This window comes from Lacerta agilis, chromosome 8, assembly GCF_009819535.1.
Source record: "Lacerta agilis isolate rLacAgi1 chromosome 8, rLacAgi1.pri, whole genome shotgun sequence".
NCBI lineage: Eukaryota > Metazoa > Chordata > Lepidosauria > Squamata > Lacertidae > Lacerta > Lacerta agilis.
The window spans coordinates 27,984,605-28,007,810 of record NC_046319.1 but is presented as its reverse complement, the minus strand read 5'-3'; the positions used below and the strand labels follow the sequence as shown (position 1 = coordinate 28,007,810).

The window sequence follows — 23,206 nt, the reverse complement described above, 5'->3', positions numbered from 1 at the left end:
CTATGCAAAGCGGCAAGCCCCTGGGGAAACCATAACGGGGTTTGTGACCTCCCTCCGCCAAGCCGCTCGGTTCTGCAACTTCTCAGAGTTGGAGAACATGCTGCGTGACCGCCTCGTCGGTGGCCTGAGGGACGAGAAGCTGCAACGACGCCTCTATGCCAAGAAGGACCTAACGTTCCAGGTCGTTCTGGAGGAGGCCCTGGCAACAGAAGCCGCCGAGAGGTCGATGCAAGAGGCACGGCCGAGCGTGCCGTCCCAACCAAGGGTCCACCAGGAGGACCTCATCGACGATTCAGGATCAGACAGGGAGGAGGTGCACAGAGTACAGCAGCGCACTCAAGCCGTGCACACACCACAGCTGCCTCGACCAGAAGGAGGGAACTGCGCAAGCTGCGGGGAGAATCACGAGAGGAGGACCTGCCGTTTCCGCAATGCCGAATGCAGGCAGTGCAGAAAATCAGGCCACATCGCCCGGGTGTGTCGGGCTCGGCCCACCCGACGCCAGGCATCAGATGACCGCCCCAAGAGCCCCAGGTCCCGGGGCCCTACGCACCAAGGCAACTCGACGGAGACCACGGACTACCAGGTATACCAGTTGCCCCACCCCAACATAGAGAAAATTTATGTAGAGGTACAGATAGAGGGGGCCCCGTGCCGCATGGAGCTGGACACAGGTTCAACCCTATCCATAATCTCGGCACGGACTTTAAGGAAACTGTGCCCTAGTGGGGGTCCCAAACTCAGGCCGGCCCCATTCACACTCCGGGACTTCCAGAAACGTAAGGTCCCCACAATGGGGGTGGGGACCTTCAGGGTGCAATATCGAGGGCGGACGCGGCAACTGGACTTGCTCGTGGTCAAGGGCTCCTATGTTAGCTTACTGGGATTGGCATGGTTTGGACCACTGGGGCTAGCCGTCACCGGGGTGAACCACACTAGCTTACAAATGGATGTGGACGCCATATGCAAGGAGTTTCCGGCGGTTTTCGATGGGAAATTGGGACAGTATACGGGCCCCCCTGTTGCCCTACAGCTGGACCCCACAGTACGACCTGTCAGGCTCAAGGCCCGCCGGGTCCCGTTCGCCCTGAAACCCCGTATAGACGAGGAATTGGACCGGCTCGTGGAGCAAGGAGTGCTGGAGCCTGTGCCTAATGCCACCTGGGAAACCCCGATCGTCACACCCGTCAAGCCTAATGGTTCAGTCCGCATCTGCGCAGACTACAAATGTACCATAAACAAGGCCCTCATGGCCCACGCATACCCAGTGCCAGTGGTCAGCCATGTCCTCGCCACCCTGGCTGGGTCAAAATTTTTTGGCAAGCTGGACTTGGCCCAAGCCTATCAACAGCTGCCAGTAGATGAAGCCACAGCAGAGGCACAGACGATTGTGACGCACAGGGGAGCGTTCAAGGTAAAGCGGCTGCAATTCGGTGTCAGCGTGGCACCAGGCATATTCCAGAATCTAATGGACTCGCTGCTTAAAGGGATTCCTGGCGTCACCCCCTTCTTCGATGATGTGTTGATTGCCGGGCCCACGGCAGAGGAGTTTGAGGACCGCCTTCGCACCGTTCTGCACCGTTTCCAGACGGCGGGTCTCAAGGTGAAGCGGGAAAAGTGTCTACTAGGAGTGCCTCAGGTGGACTTTCTGGGATTTATGGTGGATGCAGAAGGGGTCCACCCGACTGGGGACAAGGTACGGGCCATTTGTGATGCCCCAGCGCCCAAGGGCAAGACTGAACTTCAGGCCTTCTTGGGGCTATTGAACTTTTACCATGCCTTCCTTCCCCATAAGGCAGCAGTAGCAGAGCCCCTACACAGACTCCTGGACAAGTGGGCCCCTTGGGTGTGGGGCCAGCGCCAGGAGGCCGCATTCCAGGCAGTCAAGGACTTGCTCGTCTCAAACTCGGTCTTGGCACACTTCGACGAGAGGCTGCCGGTGGTGCTAGCATGCGACGCCTCACCCTACGGCATTGGCGCTGTCCTTGGACACCAACTCCCAGATGGAAGAGAGGTGCCAGTGGCATACTTTTCCCAGACACTCACCGCAGCCGAGCGGAACTACTCGCAAATCGACAAGGAAGGTCTGGCAATCGTGAAGGGCGTAAAAAAATTCCATGATTTCTTGTACGGGCGGCCCTTTACCGTGGTGACTGATCACAAGCCGTTGCTTGGTTTGTTTGCCCCCGAAAAGCAGACCCCCCAAGTGCTGTCTCCTCGTGTCCTCAGGTGGTCAATTTTCCTTGCCGGCTACCAGTATGTACTGATTCACCGCCCTGGGAAAGCGATGGGCCACGCAGATGCTCTCAGCAGGCTACCACTACCAGAAACAGGCCCCGACCCAGCACCCGCACAAGAGGTTATGAGCCTGGAGCTGCTTCCCGACCGCCCTATTCAGGCACAAGAAGTTGCACACCATTCCAAGAAAGATAGGGTCATCTCCCGGGTCCTGGACTGGGTGTGGAGGGGATGGCCCAGCAGCAGCCCCGGGCCAGAATTCGCTGGCTACACAACCCGTAAACATGAACTGTCGGCCCACAAGGGGTGCCTGTTATGGGGAAGCAGGGTCGTCGTTCCTGAGCCCCTTCGCAAAAGGGTCCTTGCAGCCCTTCACGAGACACACCCAGGGGTAGTGAGAATGAAGGCCCTCGCCAGGAGTTATGTATGGTGGCCAGGGATTGACGGAGAGATAGAGACCTGGGTCAAACACTGCCAGGCCTGCCAAGAATCCCGCCCAGATCCCCCAAGGTCCCCAGTGCAGTCCTGGGAGTCCGCCCGAGCACCATGGTCACGGCTGCACATGGACTTCGCGGGCCCCTTCCAGGGGAAAACATTCTTCATAGTGGTGGACTCCTACACCAAATGGCTGGAAGTCGCACTGGTACCATCCACTTCTACGTCCGCAGCCATCAAGGTACTACGCAGGCTGTTTGCAACCCATGGACTCCCTGACACTCTCGTCTCAGACAACGGAACCGCATTTACGTCAGAAGAATTCCTGACCTTCACAACGCAGAATGCCATCCGCCACATCCGCTCAGCACCATTCCACCCTGCCACCAATGGCCAAGCAGAGCGCATGGTGCGGACCACCAAGGACACCCTACGCCGCATGACGCAAGGGGACTGGGAGTACCGCCTTGCCACATTCCTTCTAGCACAGCACAGCACCCCCAGCTCAACGACTGGCCGGAGCCCCGCTGAACTACTAATGGGCCGGCGCCTTGCAATCAGACTGGACCGCCTCCACCCCGACAGAGCTCAGGATGAGGTAGTGGTGGGTGAAGGCAGGAACCCCCGGACCTTTGTGGCCCAGGATCCAGTGTACGCAAAGAATTTTGGGGCAGGCCCAGCATGGGTACCCGCCACAGTCACCAGGGTGACGGGCCCTGTGTCATACGAGGTGCTAACAGAGGGGGGGCAATGCTGGCGCCGCCACTGCGACCAGCTACGGCGACGATTCCCAGGAGAAAACCAGGAGGAGGACAGGTCAGAGGAGTCCCAAGGGAACAGTGGGGCATTGAGACCCGTAGAGCAGGAGGGGCCGGCAGGGGAGGCAGAATCAGTAAATACTGAGAGGACCCGAGAGGCCGAAAGGGCACCGGAACCAGAGCCACGACAGAGCGAGCTGGTTGCACCAGACCAAACAGCCCCATCACAACCAGCAGCCTCGGAACACGAGCCAGAACCAGAACCCCTGACCAGGGAACAGCCTAGGCCGCAACGCACACGTAGGCGACCAGCGTACCTTGAGGACTATGGATGCAACCTCCCAGGCAGGACTGGAACTTAGAGGGGAGGGGTGTTATGTACTGAGTGAATAGGATCCAAACTGCAGCAGGCTGATTGGTCCTAGAACAATAGGATTGAGATTGCAGCAGTCTGACTGGTCCCAGAACAATAGGATTGAGATTGCAGCAGTCTGACTGGTCCCAGAACAATAGGATTGAGATTGCAGCAGTCTGATTGGTCCCAGAACAATAGGATTGAGATTGCAGCAGTCTGATTGGTCCGCAGGAGCCACCCAATCCAGCTCCAGGTGGAAGTGAATCTGCACTCTGATTGGCATACAGGAGTATCCCGGAATTAGCCAATCACGTGGGGCCCATTGTGTAAATAGTGTATATAAAGCAAACGTTTTGGGGGATCTAGAGTCCTCACTACTATGAGCTGAATAAAGAGCATGAAATTCACACTCGACTCCGAGTATCTTTCAGTAGCAAACCCACAGGGGATCCTATCTTCTGCTTCACTGGGGAGAGCCACACAGCCTCTCCAGATTTTCCAACTCTCCCTCTCCCTGCATCATGTTGTAAGTGAGCTTTCTTCCGCTTCAGGGGAAAGGGGAAGGATGGAGCTCATGGCTGCCATTCACTTTTTCATCTTTCTATCTGGCTTGAAGCGCAGACCAGACATGCTGGGTGGCTGGGAGCCTCGATGGCACCTTTCTGGAGGCTTCACCGAGGGCAGAAACCCTGGCTAGCCCCCCAGCTATGGCTCTACCTATCTCTTTAGCTATCTATCCACATTTTCCTTACTCGCTTACTCCTCCCAAAATCCCTCTGCATGCCCATGGGTGATGCTCCTTCGCCACAGCTTTCTTTCCTGTGTTGTTACAGAATCCTCAGTCTCAACATGAGGAAATGCATCATCATTCATTCAACAATGAATTCTTACCTGGAGCTCAAAAAACAAGAAAATTAAAACGAAGCCGTGAAATTGGCAAAAGAGACCATCTTCCCCCAGGCACCAATTTAGCTTGGATCGTTGGATTTACAACCCAGTATCGCCAATGCTGGTTTGACTGTTAATGCCTTAAATGCCTTGCAAATTATGACATAAATCCAATGAAGGGGCACTCATGTGGCTCCAAAGACCTATAGCACTTATCTTGATCTTTCGTTCACGAAAACGGTGCCTTGCTTAACAGGGGCAGAAATTCGAGGGGTTAAATCAATTTTTTTAAAGAGATCTAATTGACTGTGACAAGTTTCTTCCCCACACTTATTAGCAAGGGTGAGAAGACGTTGCCACAGAATTCTGCAGGAGGTTACATTGACATAATTATTATTTTTTAGTTTCTATGTTTTATTCCACCTTTCCTCCAAGGGCTCAAGGTGCCGTACTTGATTCTTCCTCTCCTCACTTTACAGCTGAGTGACAGCAACTGGCCTAAGGTCACCTGGGGAGCCACATGGTTGAATGAGGATTTGAACTCTGGTCTCCCAAGTCTGAGGTCCATCCACCATCAAAGCGCAGCAAGAGAGCCCTGTATCCCTATGGAGGTGAAGTCACTGTTGGGCTATCGTTCTGAATGCCAATCATAAGTCAAGCAGTGGTGTAAAGAGCCTGCTGGATCAGGCCAATGGCCCATTTAGTCCAGCATCCTGTTCTCACAGTGGCCAACCAGATACCTGTGGGGAACCCACATGCAGGATTTGAGCACAAAAGCACCCCCCCTCCTGCGGTTTCCAGCAACTGCTATTCAAAAACATTACTGCCTCCAACATTACAATGTGCTTCTCCTCCGTGAACTTGCGTTATCTTTTTTTCAAAAGCCATCCAAGTTGGTGGCCATCATTGCCTCCTGTGGAGTCCCGTGGTTTTAAGTATGCAATGCTTGAAGAATTGTTTTCTTTTCTCTTACAGGTAGGTAGCAGTGTTGGTCTGCTGTAGTCGAAACAAAATAATAATAATAATAATAATAATAATAAAATTCCTTCCAGTAGCACCTTAGATCCCAACTAAGTTTGTTCTTGGTATGAGCTTTCATGTGCATGCAGACTTCTGAAGATACCTAACTGAAGAAGTGTGCATGCACACGAAAGCTCATACCAAGAACAAACTTAGTTGGTCTCTAAGGTGCTACTGGAAGGAATTTTTTATTTTGTTTCTTCTCTCTGTCTTGAATCTTCCAACCTTCATCCTCATTGGATAGCCACGAGTTCCAGTGCTATGAGAGGGAGAAAAAGCTCCATCCACTTTCTACATGCCATGCATAAATTTTATAAACTTCTAGCATCTTAATTCACCTTTTCTCTGAACCGAAAAAGTCCCAAATGCTGCAACTTTTCTTCATAGAGTAAGGGAGTCCATGCCTTACAAGAATTAAGAAAATTCAAAAAACCTTCTCCCTTCCCAGTTCAGGCAGCCATATGCGTGTTCCTAAAAGGAGGGACCCAGTTACATTGTCTGTGGATAAGACTTCCAGGTTTCATTTGACGCTAAGGTTTTGTATGCCAGCAAGGATATAAAAGGGGCAGCTGTCTAGGAATGTTGCTTAATCGGGATTGGACAAGAGACCCCATCGAGGTAGAAGCAGCAGGTAGAGGAGTCCGGCCTCCTTTTTTTGCTCAGGTCTCATTTTGTGAAGAAAGTGAGAGGAAAGAACGTAATTACCATATATACCATAAGCCTGCCTTTTTTAAAAAAAAATCCCTTTAACAAAAAAAGTGCTGCAAATGCATATTTTTCGAAGATTAAATAATTCAAAACGTCCCGCAGATGCATAATCCGTCATTCTTTTCAGACTGACTAACGACAGCCCTGCAATGTAGCGCACTGCGTCTTGCTTGTTTACCCCTATTATTTCTGTTTCTACGACGCATCAAGGATCTGCAAAAGGCATAACTGCGCGTGCGTAGATAAAAATAGTGGCCAGAATTTGCTTCTTGTATTCTAGCTCTACACTCGTCCTTAGGGGTGGGGTTAGCGGAGATGCGTCCCTTCCCCTCTAAGCCAACCAGATGGCGAAGGCAGCGCATGCGCGTTTTATTTTGTGGGCGGTGGCGGCGGAGGAGGAGCGCGCGAGCGGACTGGATCGCCATCGCTTCTTCCGTGCGGAGAAGGGTCCGGCCGGCAAGATGGAGATAGAGAGTAAGTGTTCTTGGATCGACCTCAGATCACTTTGCTCCTTTCCCATCGGCGTGTGGGGGCGTGTATCTTACCGTTTTGCTCCGGAATTATTAATTCGGAGTGACTCCGGTTCTGGCCTCATTAAAGCTGCCCTATTTTACCCATTTGGGAATTGGGGTGGAGGAGCTACCTTTTCCCCACGCGTTCACTCACACCCGCCCCGTGATGCAGAGTGCTTAAACCCCCATTCTGTTTTACTCTGGAACCACTGATCCGGAGTGACCTGAAGTCTGCTTTGTTTTCGTTTTTGCCAGCTTCCCGACGAGCAGGGAGGGAAGCAGGACTGATTTTTGTTACACTTTTGCCCACCTTCTTTGCGAGTAGCGCAAGCTAGTTGACGCGTGTCTGTTGATCTTGTGAACATGACCTTAAAGCAGCAGATCCCCCGCAAGGCTCAGGCATGGGGCAAGCTAAGCAGGAGAGGAATGGAATTCAAGTAATCTGAATTCAGGCACAAGCCTCTGTCAATAATATATACATATTTGGGGGTATACTTACAGGGGGCCCAAATAGACCTATGATCGGGAGTGAGGCCTAAGGTGATTTCTCTCACTTTCATGTGCCTTATTTCCCTTCAATTACTATTTATCCTACCTTTGCAAGTTGCCAAACAGGAACTTAACTATGTTGTTTTATCACCATTGTCATTTATTTGTTTGCCACCTTTCAACCATGCTTGCAACATGAAAGGGATTACATAATTGCAAAAATACGAGGCAAGTAGTCATAAGCAATAAATAAAAACGTATCAAAATGCGCACAACAAATGTAAATAAGTCATAATAAGATCCAAAAATAAATAGACAAAAAATGAATGTCAATAGCAGCAAAATTAACATCGCCAAAATTAAATCTCGATCCCAGCAAATTTTAAAAAAAAACCTAAACAATACCCCACTAAACACATCAACTTCCCCACCTCAGAACAGTTTATTATTATTATTATACAAGAACATGTAGCCACACACACAAAACCAAGTAACAGAGGAAAAAGTAATACAGAGTTGCAGAGTTGCAAACCAGTGTACCAAATTACGCTCTTGCTTCACTGAATAACAAATGCCTAAAGTTGAGTCCCAGACTCCTGGTCTGGGGAAAAGGAGGGATATAAATAAATAATAGAATAAATATGATGATGATGATGATGATGATGATGATAGTAATAATAATAATAATAATAATTTTCAACTCCCTACTCTTCCAGCATGAGAATGACTACACTAGAATGACTAAGAACCAGAACCCAGCATTGAACTAAGGGGATGCTTGATTCAAGAACAAGGGGCAGATTTATGCCCCTGTTATAAACGATGCTCCAGGGGACATTACTTTCTCCTGTATGAGTGAATGGCTGCCAGCCAGTGTTATGCTGAGCTAAAAGGACCCAAGGAGGAGCAAAGAGGCTGTGATCTCCTTGCTGGGAGCCTGCATGTTCCCACTCACCCATGGTTTGGCTTAGTGTCACCTTTGAACGTGACCCATCAGAAAATGCATCTCCATCAGGATCTGGGCTATGTTGAAAAGCAGATCTGGAATTTTAGTATTTCCTCAGTGTGAGTCCATGAGTTTGGAGGGTTCTGTGACATAAGATACATATTTATCATTTATTGCATTTGTATCCCATCTTTTTCTCCAGGAAGCTTCATGACTGAGTAGGGACTAGAACCTCAATTTCCCACATCCCAGTCCCACACTCTAACCATTACACTGGTTTTGGGGGTGTCTTATTTGGGACAGTGTTCTGGATTCCATATGTGAAACGGAAGACGACAAAACACCCCACGTGTTTAGCCCAGTCTGCTCCTGTTTTGAATGCTGCTGCTAGGTTATTGAACATGAAGCCTGTGATGTTTGTGTTTGGAAAGGATGTATGAAAACCTCTCCCTAATCTCTTCCAGGTGTGTTGTATCGGCAGCTACCCCAGCAGACAGCCACGCTCCTGAACATACAGGTATTTTCTGTGCGTTGGGGCAAAAAGCATGGGACTGGTATGAAGGCAAGGTAGAAGCAGGACTATATATATATATATATATATACACACACACACACACACACACACATATATATATATATAAAGACAAAGAGAGCAAAAGACCTGGATGTAGGAGCTGTAGAGGTTTGGAGCTTTTAGAGTTAACAAGCTCAACCAGGTTGTCCCACCCACAGGAGGAAGAGCGTCACCGGATGCTCTGTGTACTGTTGTACTTTGTAATGTGATACTTTCTGTTTCTTTGTCCGGAGAACGGAGAGAAGGGAGAAGCCACCAACATGGCTTGCGACTCTCCCGGAATGTAATGATTTATGCCTTGTAAAATAAAGCTTCTAGATTAGAAAGAAGCCGGACTCTGTTGTCTGTAATATGCTGGCATGCACACAACCCGTTGCGTGAGAGAAGATAAGAAAAGAAGATAACTCTGCTGAATAGCACAGGAGACGGCATCAAGGAAAAGCGCTTCAGCAGGTACGCGCAGAGGAAGTGTGCCGGGCTCCGTTAGTGTGCAGAAATTGGTTTGAAGCGTTTCCAACAATCAAAAACACTTCAGGTTATGGATCCAAGCTTTTACCGTTTCTCGACTGATTCTGGAGCAGTTCCAAGGATCCAGAACGTGTGTGCCAAGCTGAGAAGTGCCTCCCTGGTTTGGACTGTGATGGAGCATCCAGGGAAGTTTGCTTTGCCAGCAGGAGCATTCAGCAGTCTGCTGAATGGCTCAGGAGCCTAAAACCTGCTGCCAGAGGTTGGAAGGCAGCAGGGAAGCCCAGATTGAGGTGTGCCCAAGCAGTGTACCCTCTCTGGTGAAACCCCCATCTGTGGAGCCGGGTGAGAAGCTACAGATTTGTAAGTACGCTACCCCTGGGCAAGATGGAGGGAGCCATAGCATTCCCAGCAAGGAGGAGGAAAGCTTTTGTTTGCAAGCACCTCCAGCCGCACAGCTTCGGTGCAGAGGGCTGTTCCCTGAGAGCGTTGATGTTTTGGCCAACGCCTGTGAAGAGGAAGGTCTGGCCAGTGCTTGTGAAGCCTGGAAGAAGACCCTAGCCCAGTTTCACGGGGCTGAGGGACTGGCTGAAGTGGCTTTGGAAAGCTCGCCCCCAGCTCGGCTTATGGCTGTTGTGCAGCAACAGTGCCATGGAAAGCAGGAGGGGGGCCAGATCGCCGTGGGCTTTGCTCCCAGAAGAGGGGGGGCTGTTTCCAAGTCTGAAGCCAGTTTAAAAAGTTTTGACTGTGGAGCTGTGTTTTGTCACGTAGCCTGCACCTGGTCTTTTGTTGACGTGCATGGCTGAAGATAAGGGCAAGGCCGTTTCTCACAGCCATCAGGTCACGTGCCCAGCTGAGTGAGAAGGACGGAGCCGAGATAAGCCCTACTGTTGTGATGCAGTCACCGAGGCAACGCTGAGAGAGGCCAACCCTGGTGAGCTGCGTGTGATGGTTGCCATCGTCATCGTTCCTCCTGGTGGACTTGTGAGGAACTGCGAGTCTCCTTCTACAGAGCAGTTCAACGTACTGACTGCTGCAGTCGAGAGGCAGTTTGTGACTGTTGGAAGCAAGAGACAGTTTGTCGTGCTTGAGACAGTCTCTGCAGGATTTAAAGGGACAGAACTGGCGTTTTCTGTGGCTGTTGACATAACTGTGTATTTGTTTATGTCAAACCTTCTGTCCAATGTTTTTGCTGTTTGTTTTGTGCTTATCACCTGTTCTGATTGCAGGGGTCAGAAGATGCTTCTACGCATGAAAGGCAGCCAGGACGGGCTGTTTGCTGTTAAGAAGTCTCAATCCAGAACAGGGGGAGGTGGCACTGATGGAATGCTTGCTCAGTGCACCAGTGTGCCCGTGCACCACTTATGTTTGTGTCAGTGGTACCAAAGGCTGGCAAGTCGCCACTGGGACAGTGTGCTGAAGCAGCCTGAGTTCTCTGAAGGGTGCAAGTTAAGGGCATGTAACAGCTTTCTTGATTGCAGGGTTTGCAAGGTCGAGGAGTCGACATCCTGCTACCCCGCGTCTGAAAGGGAAACCACGCGTCCCTTTTCCCTGGTTCATGTGGCTGTTTCTGAAGGGATGCCAGAAGCTAACCTGGGGGGAGCGTGTTGTTCTGAGTGTTTGGCTGATGCTTTCTCTCACCACATGTGGTCTGCGTTGCTCAAGGAGGCAACTGAGGCAGCACCACTGGTTGCAGTGGAACAGCAGGTTTCTACTGGAGTAGGCTGTTCCCAGGTCCTCAGTGAGAGGGGGAGTAAGCACAGTGTGTCTAACCTGCTTTCTTCACAGGTATGTGGTCTTGCAGAGAGGCAGCAAAGGATGCTGCATGCTGCCACTGAAGACATGCTCTTGGATGCAGAGCTTCCACAAGGGTTCTGGGTGGTACCAAGGTTCCGAAAGTGTTTTTCTGTGGGTACGAACCCAGCTTGCATAGCTGGAGGTTAGTTAGCCCAGATAGTGACCAGACCCAGGTTCTAGTCAGCAGGAGTGCTGAATTCTTTGAGCAGAATGGATTGGAACACATCCCTAGAAGCCCTGATGTTCTGGATGGTCCTGTCAGTGATGGACAGGCAGATACGCCACCTGCTGGTGGCGGTGATGGTCCAGGTGGATCAGCCCCAAGAGGGGGTATTGCTGTGGCTTTAGCACCTGCTGGTGGCTCGGGCCGAGTTCCCGGCCATCACCAGGGTGCAGCGCAGCTAGGGGCAACTCCAAGGCAGCAGCCTGGGAGTGCACCCGCATCTCCTATGTCACGGACTAGGAGGCAGGCCACGCTTGGCGACTCTTTGTGTGGCAACTCTTCTCCAGGAGAGCCTGGCGCAGGTCTCGTCCTGGTGCAAGAGCAGGGTTCTTTGGCAGTGAAGCAGGAGCCCAAAGGCGCGCCAACGTCATCCTTGGGTGGTTCAGTTAGGATGCACAGGCGCAGCAAGTCTGTAGGTGAGATGCCTGACGTCAAGGACGTGCAGGTGGAATCCAGTGCAACTGAAACAGAGGGAGAATCTGAAGTGGTATCACAGCAGTCTGCACGATCCACTGAAGGGATTCTGCCCGAAAGGTTCACGGCCACTAGCGTGAGTGCTTGTTTGGTTCAGGGTGAACCGGAGAGCCTCGTGAAGGTTCAATGGGTATCTCAAGGTGAGGCCCAGAAATGGCAGGATGCCATGGTAGAGCAGGTAAGCTCAATGAGGTCTTTGGGTGTGTGCACAACCACGACGCTGTCAGAAGGTCGTTGGGTGTGCAGACTCAAGACGGCAGCAACTGGCGAGTTGCAGTGCGAGGCTAGGTCAGTAGCCAGAGGTTTCACTCAGGAGGAGGAGGTCCATTGTTACGAGGTACTGGACGCGTCCTCTCTCAGAAGCGAAACCACGCGCATGCTTTTAGCGGTCGCGACTCAAAGCAGCTTTGAGGCAAGCCACTTTGGTTTGGATGCCTGTTTGGATTCCGACCTGGATGAGGGGAGGTACGAGGTACCTCCGCCAGGGTTCGAGGACAACGGGCCAAATCAGGTGTGGAGTTTGCACGAGGCAATCACTGGCTTGAAGGAGTCAGCCAGAGATTGGTCCTCAGGCGTGCAAGAAGCTTTGAGTAAGCTAGGTGTCAGCCAGAGTTGTGCTGATAGCTGCCTGTTTCTGGCAGGAGTAAGCCCAGAACAGGGTCTAGTTCTGCAGTCCGGTGCGGACATGCTTTACCTGGTGGAGACCAGGGGACAGGTGCAACGGTTCGCAGAGGAGCTTGGTCAGTCTTTCCAGCTCAGGAACCTAAGCCCTGTTGGTGTTTACCTAGGTGTGCAGGTAGACAGAGCCGAAGACGGTAGTGTCTTGCTCAATCAGACTGGCAAGGTAGTGCAGTCGTTGAAGAAGTTCAGAGTGTCTGAATGTGCTAGTGTCAGAACACCCATGGAGACGTGTCTAGGTGAGGACAGTCAGACCGGGGAACGCTCTGAGTTCGAGAGCCCCGAGGTGTTTAGGTCAGCTCCTGGGAGGCTGTTGTTTCCTTCACAGTTGAGCAAAAACTGACATAGCAGTTGCTGTGGATCTGTTCAGCAAGGTGGCTGCAAATCCCAGCGTGCATGCCTGGAATGGCATGGTGAGAGTGCTCCAGAGTTTACAGGAGACTAAGGAGTTTTGCCCGGAGTTGTCAGCTACCGGTGAGCCCCAGCTCACGCGCTGGTGCGACGGCGGTTGGGCAAATTCCGAGGACAGGAAATCTGTGTCTGAAATGGTTGTACAGTGTGGAGGAGCTCTAGGCGGGCTGAAGTCCCGGTGCCAGAGCCTCATTGCTCGTTCTCGTGCAGAAGCCAGGTACAGTGCGTTGTCAGTGCTTTGCAGGGAACTGGAGTTCTATAGGTGTTTGGTCCAAGAGATCTGCGTTCAGAGTTGCCTGCCCGTGATGGTTTGGGAGGACAACCAACTCTGTTTGTTGGTGGCAGAGTCTGGACAAGTCAAGGCCAGACCCAAACACCTAGACGTTCTCTTTCGAGACGTGTGTGTTCAGACCGGCTTGGAGAAGCTGAAGTACTGTCCTGGTCAGGTGAACCAGAGGGTTGGGTTCACGAAGCCCAGGAACTTCCAACGTCATGGGGAGTTCTGTGAGGGTTTGTGTGAGGTAAGCTGCAAGCTTACAACGCCCCTGTGTGCGGGACAAGAGGGGGTGTAGAGGTTTGGAGCTTTTAGAGTTAACAAGCTCAACCAGGTTGTCCCACCCACAGGAGGAAGAGCGTCACCGGATGCTCTGTGTACTGTTGTACTTTGTAATGTGATACTTTCTGTTTCTTTGTCCGGAGAACGGAGAGAAGGGAGAAGCCACCAACATGGCTTGCGACTCTCCCGGAATGTAATGATTTATGCCTTGTAAAATAAAGCTTCTAGATTAGAAAGAAGCCGGACTCTGTTGTCTGTAATATGCTGGCATGCACACAACCCGTTGCGTGAGAGAAGATAAGAAAAGAAGATAACTCTGCTGAATAGCACAGGAGACGGCATCAAGGAAAAGCGCTTCAGCAGGTACGCGCAGAGGAAGTGTGCCGGGCTCCGTTAGTGTGCAGAAATTGGTTTGAAGCGTTTCCAACAATCAAAAACACTTCAGGAGCTCTGCTGTATCAGACTGCTGTATCAGACTGTATCAGACAAGAGGGACCTCCTCTCATAGAGGAGAAAGCTATTGATGGCTACTAGCCATGTTTGGTATGCTCTACTTCCACAGTTGGAGGAAGCAATGCTTCTAAATACCAGTTGCTGGAAACCACAGGAGAGGAGAGGGCTCTTGGGCTCAAATCCTTGTGGGTTTCCCACAGACATCAGGTTGGCCACCATGAGAACAGGATGCTAGACTAGATGGGCCATTGGTGTGATTCTGATGTTCATATGCAACAAAATGCTGCAGCATGAAATACTTGTTTTCGGTGTTCTGGTCTATCAGCCAGACTACTCCATTCCGGTTCCCCTCCTGTGAGTCAGAATTCTCTGACCGCTGAGCATGTTTCGGTCCTCGTTGGACTGTTTTGCTTCTATATGTGTTTTGCAAACCTGCTTCAAGGGGCATAGAGAGGGATCCCCCCCCCCCAAGCTTGGCGATGCCTCTGTTTGTTCATGGGTGGTGCTGCTGATATAAAAAGAAAAATCTATTAAAATCTAGGTAATAAAAACAGTGCAGCACTATTAAAAGCCCTTTTCTTAAAAACAAAAGCTAAAACCAGTCAGTTCGCAAAGACCTCTTTAAGTCTGCAAGACCAGGAGGGAGCCAGTCTAGCTTCTCTCGGGAGGGAGTTCCAAAGGTTGGGAGCAGCCACCAAGAAGGCCCTTCTCCTGCGTCCCCACCAAGTGAAGGTGGTGGGGCTGAGAAAAGGGCCTCCCGCAAAGATCTGAGAGCCCAGGCAAGTTCATATGGTCCTTCAGCTAGCCTGTGCTTTGTGGAGAAGTGCACACTTTAGTCTCAGTGAATTCTTTTTCTTCTTTTTGTAGCCTCAAGGGTCAAAGGAAGCCGAGGCCTTTGTGAAAGCCTTCCTAAAGCGCAGCATGCCTCGGAAGAGCGATGAAGACATCCAGGACCACTTAACCCGAAAAGCGGTTGTCCTTGAACACCTGCACAAGAGGAGGAGAAGGCAGAAGAAGAGGAAAGGCAAGGGGTTCTCTGCCAAGCAGAGGAGAGAGATGAAGCTCTTTGACATTAAACCAGAGCACCAGAGGTACATACTTCTTCATGAAGCAAATAGTTAAGCTGTGGGTTTCGCTGCCGCAGGAGGCAGCAGTGGCCGCCAACCTAGACAGCAGCCTAGCGGTCAGCATCAGTCTCAGCCTGCTGGCGGAAAGCTAGCAAAGAGAGAGCCAGTCTGACCTCCCTTGGGGAGGGAATTCCACATAATGGGGGAGCAGCCACAGGAAAGTCTCTCTCTCTCTCTCGGGTCACCACCATGTTTCTGATGTTGATGGGACCGAGAGAAATTGCACTCCTGAAGATCTTAACACCCGGGCAGATTTGGATATGGATATGTGATCTTCCAAGGAGCCTGGGCCCAAGGGACTGGTGGTGGAGGGGTGGTGGACTCCATCCCAGGACAGAGTCTAACACAGGCCAGTTAAGCCAGGCTAGTAACTTGCATGGGCTCATTTACAATGTCGTGTTAACAACTGATACCAGGATAGCAAGCCTCTTAAGAAGTATGCTTGGTTTCTTTCTTTTTGGAAATTGGGACGTCAGTAAGGAAATGTGCTTTGGTCTGCACCATTCTGATTCTGATAGAGGCAGTGAGTAAACAGGTTCTTTCACCATGTTGGTTCATAACCAAGCAAGATAACTTGCCTTTGGCACGATAGGCATCACTTTCAAGTTAACCTGTCTGAGCACCCAGGTGGTTCACTCCCCAGCATCTGCAGGTAGGGTTTGGGAAAAGATTCCGTGCCTGAAACCCTGGAGAGTTTTTGCCAGTCGATGTAGACGGCCCTGGCATAGATGGACCAATGATCTGACTCTGTGTAGGGCAGCTTCCTAGAATATTCAAAGCACTAGACTTCTCATTTAAAATAATTCTACAATGGTACTTGGCCACTAGAGGGCAACTTGTGACCTTTTTATTCCAAAAGGTGCCTTGTTTTGAATTTGTGCATAAAGTGCATGATCACTTTTCTTTTGTTTTTAAGGCTTTCAAACGGCAGAGCTGGTGTGTAGGCTCAGCTGTGCTCCAATAGCAATAATCAGATAGTAAAAGGTAAAAAGGTAAAGGACCCCTGGACGGTTAAGTCCAGTCAAAGGCGACTATGGGGTTGCGGCGCTCATCTCGCTTTCAGGCTGAGGGAGCCGGCGTTTGTCCACAGACAGCTTTCCGGGTCATGTGGCCAGCATGACTAAACCGCTTCTGGCGCAACGGAACTCCGTGACAGAAACCAGAACGCATGGAAATGCTGTTTACCTTCCTGCCACAGCAGTACCTATATATCTACTTGCACTGGCATGCTTTCAAACTGCTAGGTTGGCTGGAGCTGGGACAGAGCAATGGGAGCTCACTCCGTTGCGGGGATTCGAACAGCTGACCTTCTGATCAGCAAGCCCAAGAGGCTCAGTGGTTTAGACTACAGCGCCACCCGCATCCCTCATATCAGATAGTATCACCTTCTGGTCTTAGACCCCCTATTCCCTAGATAGAGTTCCCTGGGAAGAAGGATGGATTTTTAAGCCACTCTGCTAATTGTAGTTCTGTGAGGGGAGTAGGGGTCTCCTAGCAACTGTCGGCAGCCTGAACAAACTATGGTTCCTAGGATTATTTGAGGGGGGAGCCATGACTGTTGAGTGGTATAATAAATGTTTTAAATGTCTGATACAATTATGACCCAGAAGACAAGCAGCTCAGCATTTCAGGAGCAGAGAATAAGGCTGTCTTTAGCCCAAAAAAATTAAACGGACCCAAACTTTCAGCAACGCTCGACGTCTGTCATGTTTCAGATCCAATTTAGCTCTGCCTTAAACTGCAATAAAAATGACTCACTGTTGAGCCTCATCTAAACTATACAATTAAAGCAGTATCACGCCACTTTAAACAGTCGGGGCTTCCTGCAAAGAATCATGGGAATCCAGTAGTTCATTAAGGATATATAGAGGTTAGGGGATGCTTGTTCCCCTCACGGAGCTACAATTCCCGGAATTCCTTCTGAAAAGGGGGCTGGTGGTTAAACAACTCGAATCGTAACTTTCTCTTCAATGTGTTCACTGCCCTTGAACGGCATTACAGTGGTACCTCGGGTTACAAACGCTTCAGGTTACAAGCGCTTCAGGTTACAGACTCTGCTAAACCAGAAGTAGTACCATGGGTTAAGAACTTTACTTCAGGATGAGAACAGAAATCCTGCGGCGGCAGCAGGAGGCCCCATTAGCTAAAGTGGTACCTCAGGTTAAGAACAGTTTCAGGTTAAGAACGGACCTCCGGAACGAATTAAGTTCTTAACACAGAAGTACCACTGTAACGCCATTGGATGGCCATCTTTTTTCCCTTGCAGCTGGCGGCTATTGGAAACATTGAGTGCTTTCTGAATAGAACAGGAAGGCCCAAACTTCATCCACAACTTCCTCGTCTTCAGCCTTTACATTATCCTTTTGTGAATTGCCTTTTCCCCACTCATAGTATTTCATTCATGAAATCAAGATGCAAACCGTTTCTGAAATCCTAAGTTGAATACAGTGGGACCCCAGGTTATGCACACCCCGGGTTGCAGATGTTCGAGTTAAGAACACCCGCAACCCGGAAGCATTTCTGGAGCACATGCGACCCGCACGCATGCCCCGGATGCGCAGAACACTTCTGCACACTTCGCACATGCGCAGAAGCGCTCAAATCGTGCTACTTCCAGTTTTTCAGGGTTTTTTCATGCGTTTGGGATACGCACGCCCGCATTACGCACGGCGACCCGAAACGGATCGTGTGCGTAACCCGGGGTTCCACTGTAGTTTCCGTTTCGGACAAAAAGGCTATCAATGGCTGCTCACCGTGGTGGCTGTGCTCTGCCTCCAGTCAGAGGAAGCAGTGTTTCTGAATACCAGTTGCTAGGGGCTCAAATCCATGTGCTCAAACCCTGCTTGCTGGTTTCACGCAGGCATCTAGTTGGCCACTGTGAGAACAGGATGCTGGACTAGATAGGTCACTGGGGCCTGATCCAGCCAGGCTCTTCTTGCGTTCTTAAATTGAATAGATGCTTCAGGGCACTGTTGCTACATGGGGAATTAACAAAGCCGTTTTTTACTTGTTCTGCAGGTACGAGATCTTTGTGCCGTTACATGAGCTGTGGGAGCAGTACATCAGAGAACTCTGCAACGGGCTCAAGCCAGAAGCGTAAGTTCATTAGGCTTAAGTAGTGCTTGGATCACATTTGGAGACATATGTTGGGAGCATAGCAGTGATCAGGCGCCATTTCTCAGGAAATCAGGGTACGAGGAACCTGTGGCCCTCCAGATGTTGTTGGACTCCAACTCCCATCAGCCCCGGCAAAGAGCCTGGCTAGTGGTCATGGATGGTGTGGGTTCGGTGTTTTCACCACAGGTTCCCCTATCCCTATGTTAGCCCCAAATGGAATTACTTATTATCATACTTTTTGTCATCATATTTTTGGCACCACCAAATAAATAAACCTCAAAGCGGTTTACAGTAAGAATAAAGCAACGGAATTATCAGCAAAAACAGTTAAAGACAACTATTTAAAATATTGTAGGGAAAGAAAAGGCTGTGCAGTGTGATTTTTCTCTACATGCCTTCTGACATTTAAGAGCCTGTAGGGGTTATTTTAGGTAAGGTCTAGTCATAACTCTGATCAGTCCCATTGGAATTACAGGGCATGGCTAACATAGGTCAATTAATTTCAATAGGGCTACTCTGAGTAAAAGGTCATTGAATGCAACCTTGTGTTTATAAGGTAATAGCTGCATGCAGTTCCTGGTTGCATGGGACAGTGAAGAGGCTGCTGGAGGAGAGATGGATCACGCCATCCCTCCTTTATGCCTACCGTGGAATTGCGAGGGAAGCCCACTCTTCTGCACCCTGCATGGACATTCAGCCCTCTGCCAACCGCTTGCAGGCTAGTGACTCCGAAGGCTTATTTGCAAGGCTGCTTTAAATTGAGTATTTCAGTATTTGAATGGCTTAGTGTTTCTTGGCACTGTAATGTTAATATTGTTGCTTTTAAAATACTTTGAAGAATTCTAACATTAATTAGTATATTATATGTTATTTTTATCAGGCAGCCACAGATGATTCAGGCCAAATTGCTGAAAGCTGATCTTCACGGAGCTCTCATTACAGGTATTTGACTTCCGATCCTAAACGCAGGGATGCTTTTAACTTGGACAGTTCTGAAGGTTAAAAGTCAAATGTCACCTACTTAAGCAGATCTCAGTTGACTCTGTGAGTTTTGAGGTGATCAGCTGAGCAAGTGATTGATTGACGAAATCTGCATATTTTGCATAGGAGGGATCAATAGCTTCAAAGGAAATGATGTACTTTTTTGTTTTCAAATTGGCTGCATGTAAGTAGAGCCATGCTGGATCAGACCAAGGGCTGTATCTAATTGGTGCCCATACCCAAGGGTTTTTGATCCAGTAGGAGGTATTCATTGATACGGGTATAAGAATAGGCAGTTTCTGCCTCCTCCCTGCAAACCCACGTGCCTTTGGAAATCTCTTCCGAATGATGATATTTTTATTACTATTACTTAAATGTATGGATCACCTTCCATGTATATGTCCCTGTCTTCGAAGCTTAACTTTTTCTCTTTCTAATCCCTTTAAGCCACAGACTCAGTTAACACACACTAGGGATACACTGCAACATTATATTGGAAAGGCCTGCTTGCTAAACTAAAATATATAGGCCCCCCCAATTAATTGGGGGCAACCATGTGGTCAATCTGTCTCCTGGTTCCAGTAAAACAATCTTGGACTGATAGGCCATGTGCCTAGCTTTTTACTTTTACAGTTCCTTGTGATGTCCAAATTGGGAAACTATGGTTTCTATGCTACCTAAACATCACGATTGGAAGCCAGATCAATTACCCCTTGTTGGTGCAAATCCGCTGAGTGTTGTAAATAAATAGACACTGACATCAGCTAGATGACACTTGTCAATTACACAAGCAGTTGCATTCTGTACTGTAAGGGGAAGCACAGAGGCAGGTAGAGTGTTGCAATAAGTGTAATGCCAAAACTGACTGTCCTGCCCTAATAATCTGCTTTTCTTTGCTATAGTGACTAAATCGAAATGTCCCTCCTATGTCGGCATCACAGGCATTGTCCTACAGGAAATGAAATACGTTTTCAAAATTATCACAAGAGAAGACAAGATGAAAGGTACTGGATACTTGCTTTGTTAATGGTCCCGTCAAATTGCACAATGAATCACAACTCCTACTTCACTAATGGCCATTTGTCTCATTTCACCCTGGAAGGGTCTTGGTTAATTGCTGCAGAGTTGAGATTTTGGTTTGGTTTTTTTTTTTTTTAAGTGAAATTGGTAAATCACAAGATCTCTTTTTAGAGTATGCTGTACTATACTTTAAAAGTAAAGGGACCCCTGACAGTTAAGTCCAGTCGCGGACGACTCTGGGGTTGCAGCGCTCATCTCGCTTTATTGGCTGAGGGAGCCAGTGTACAGTTTCCAGGTCATGTGGCCAGCATGACTAAGCCGCTTCAGCATGACTAAGCAGCGCACAGAAACGCTGTTTACTTTCCTGCTGGAGCGGTACCTATTTATCTACTTTCACTTTGACGTGCTTTCGAACTGCTAGGTGGGAAGGAGCTGGGACCGAGCAACGGGAGCTCACCCCGTCACGGGGATTCGAACCACCGACCTTCTGATCAGCAAGCCCTAGGCTCTGTGGTTTAACCACAGTGCCACCCGTACTTTAGGCACCAGCAAAAGCATTCCTTTTTAATGAGGCCTTTGGCTTTAAACTATGTTTCTCCCTCTCCTCTATGTCTCAGTCTTGATTTGTAGGTCCCTCAAGACAGGGGTCTGCCCCCCTCATTCTGAGTTAAGCACCCCATACAGTGTGGTGAACTGCAGTGGTTTTCAATCAGTGTGCCGTGGCACCCTGGGGTTCCTTGAATGATGCTCAGAGGTGCTGCGGCCTCTGTCCCTCTTTCCTTCCCACCCTCGTCTGATGCCCTCTCACACCTCTGCCTCCCAAAGGCTTGCACAGCTGTTTATTGCAGCAGCTGTGGCTATAAGCTCCATAGGTGAATGGTTCTTCTGGGAGGCACCTCTCTTTGGGGCAGGGAGGGGGGCAGCTCAGAGACCAGAGACAGCAGCAGCAGCAACTGCCCAGAGGACTCCCAAGGAGAGGGGAGAGAAGAAGAGGCAGAGGGAACACTCCACAAAGGAGGGTGTTTGAAAAGCGGTGAGAGGCTGCCAGCTCTGCAGGCAATACTGGGCTCCTGAGACCGACAGGGGTGCCGCAGAAAGAATGTCCGGTAGTTGGTCAAGGGAGCCATGGACTCGAAAAGGTTGAAAACTCTGTTGTAGTGGGTTAAGAGTGCTGGACTGGGACCTGGAAGAGACCCGGTTTCAAATCCTGCTTGATCCATGAAGCTTACTGGGTGAGGTCACTGCCTCTCAGCCTAACCTACCTCATCAGGTTACCGTGGGGCTTAAATGGGGGGGGGGGGACCACATATAGCCCCTTGAGCTCCTTGGAGGAAAAGGTGAGCTCTAAATGCAGTAAATAAATAAATGAGGTGATACATCAATAGTACCACATAAGGCTCTGCATTTGCACTGCAGCTGCTGACGCCTGTCATCTTCTTGGCTTCCCTTTCCAGTCATCCCGAAGCTCAACAACGTCTTCAGCCTGGAGATTGATGGCTTCATCTCCTACATCTACGGGAGCAAGATTCAGTTCCGAGCCAGCGAGCGTTCTGCAAAGAAGTTCAAAGGAAGAGGAACAATTGACCTGTGAACCATTTTTCTTTCTTTCTGGAAATGGGAGCCGCTGATGTTGTTGTTTCCAATGGATGGATAGACTATACCTAGCAGTTGTGCATCCTGAGACTTGAGTGCATGTAAAGGAACAATCCTTGTTGTTTTAAACAAGAGGATGTGAGAAATGCATCCACATAAATGAATGTTCCCGCTGTGTTTTGAACACCTGTTTCTATCCTTTGTACATCCTTTGTGTTTTATCGATGTTATTAAACCTGTTAAATAAATAAAATCATTTCCACCAAGCCCTAGGATCTAATCTGATACTTTCTTTACAGCAAAGTAAACCTTCCATAACCTCCCATAAGATTATGCATTTTGCAGTAGTAAAGGGAGTCCTGGTTTGCATATCCTTGTAACTATCCCAAGGATTACTCAAGATAGTGACAAATTGCAAATCTTTGCAGTAGGGAAGAACAAGTTTACAGCAAGCATTTCCTTTTTTAAATATTTTATTTTCCAAAAAAATGGTTACAATTTTTCACATATTTTATGCTTTTTTCCAAAATGTCAGACACAGTAGTATGAGCTTTCTCCTGCCCCCATTATGAATTCCAATTTTCTCCCCTTATTTTCTTGCATCTCATTTTTATTTTCAAACTCATTTCCTCTTATTTGCCTTGACTTCCAATCTTAACATAAATGTTATATCAAACCTGCTGGTGTTTTAATGTATTTACAATGGTCTTTCAAATAGTCCATAAATTTCTTCCATTCTTGCTCAGACTTTTTCTCGTCCTGGTCTCTGATCTTCACAGTCATCTTCGCCATTTCAACATAGTCTATCATTTTAGTTATCCATTCTTCTGTTGTTGGTACCTTCTCTTCTTTCCATTTCTGGGCAAATAACTTGCTGCTGTTGTTGCTTACATAAAAAATCACTTTAGATCCCTTGGTATTCCATCACCTGTTAATCCAAGCAAAAAAGGCTTCTGGTTTTTTAAACAAAAGTTATTTTAAACATTTTAAAAAATGCATTATATATCATTTCCCAGAAGTCTTTTGCTTTTCTACAAGGCCACCACATACGATAAAAAGTACCTTCCTTTTCCTTGCACTTGCAACACACATACAGCAAACATTTTCAGCTAGGAAGGCAATGGCTCACTGCTACTTGGCAGAGGACTGGTTTTCTATGTATGCCAAAGGAAAAACTGGCAAAGGTTTGTCCATCTAGTCTAGAAGTTCCCAAAGTGGGTGTTGCCATCCTCCCCCAGGGGGGGCACACTAAGAGGCATGGGGCTGTGGGGGGGTGCTGGAGGTGTAAATGACTATCGGATTTGGAAAAACTGGTATCACTGGATTGAGCCTGTCCATTTCTATTTTTATTTTTGAATTAATTAAAATAGTTTTAACTGGATTTCTAA

General features: G+C 49.0%; 1 protein-coding gene across 1 annotated transcript; it reads left to right on the top strand.

Annotated features, from left to right (window-relative positions):
* Positions 1-6,784: 6,784 nt before the first annotated feature.
* On the top strand, positions 6,785-21,998 carry POP4 (POP4 homolog, ribonuclease P/MRP subunit). Its single transcript, XM_033156709.1, has 7 exons — positions 6,785-6,870; positions 8,814-8,866; positions 14,848-15,071; positions 18,126-18,203; positions 19,105-19,166; positions 20,108-20,209; positions 21,680-21,998. Exons 1-7 carry the CDS (start codon positions 6,864-6,866, stop codon positions 21,814-21,816), a joined length of 663 nt encoding a protein of 220 aa, XP_033012600.1. The 5' UTR covers positions 6,785-6,863; the 3' UTR covers positions 21,817-21,998.
* The last annotated feature ends 1,208 nt before the right edge of the window (positions 21,999-23,206 follow it).

Bases quoted from the DNA above. Each gene is read 5' to 3' on its own strand.
- POP4 (XM_033156709.1), top strand. The intron at 15,072-18,125 runs GTACATACTTCT...CTTGTTCTGCAG, and splicing joins ATTAAACCAGAGCACCAGAG to GTACGAGATCTTTGTGCCGT. The intron at 20,210-21,679 runs GTACTGGATACT...TTCCCTTTCCAG, and splicing joins AAGAGAAGACAAGATGAAAG to TCATCCCGAAGCTCAACAAC.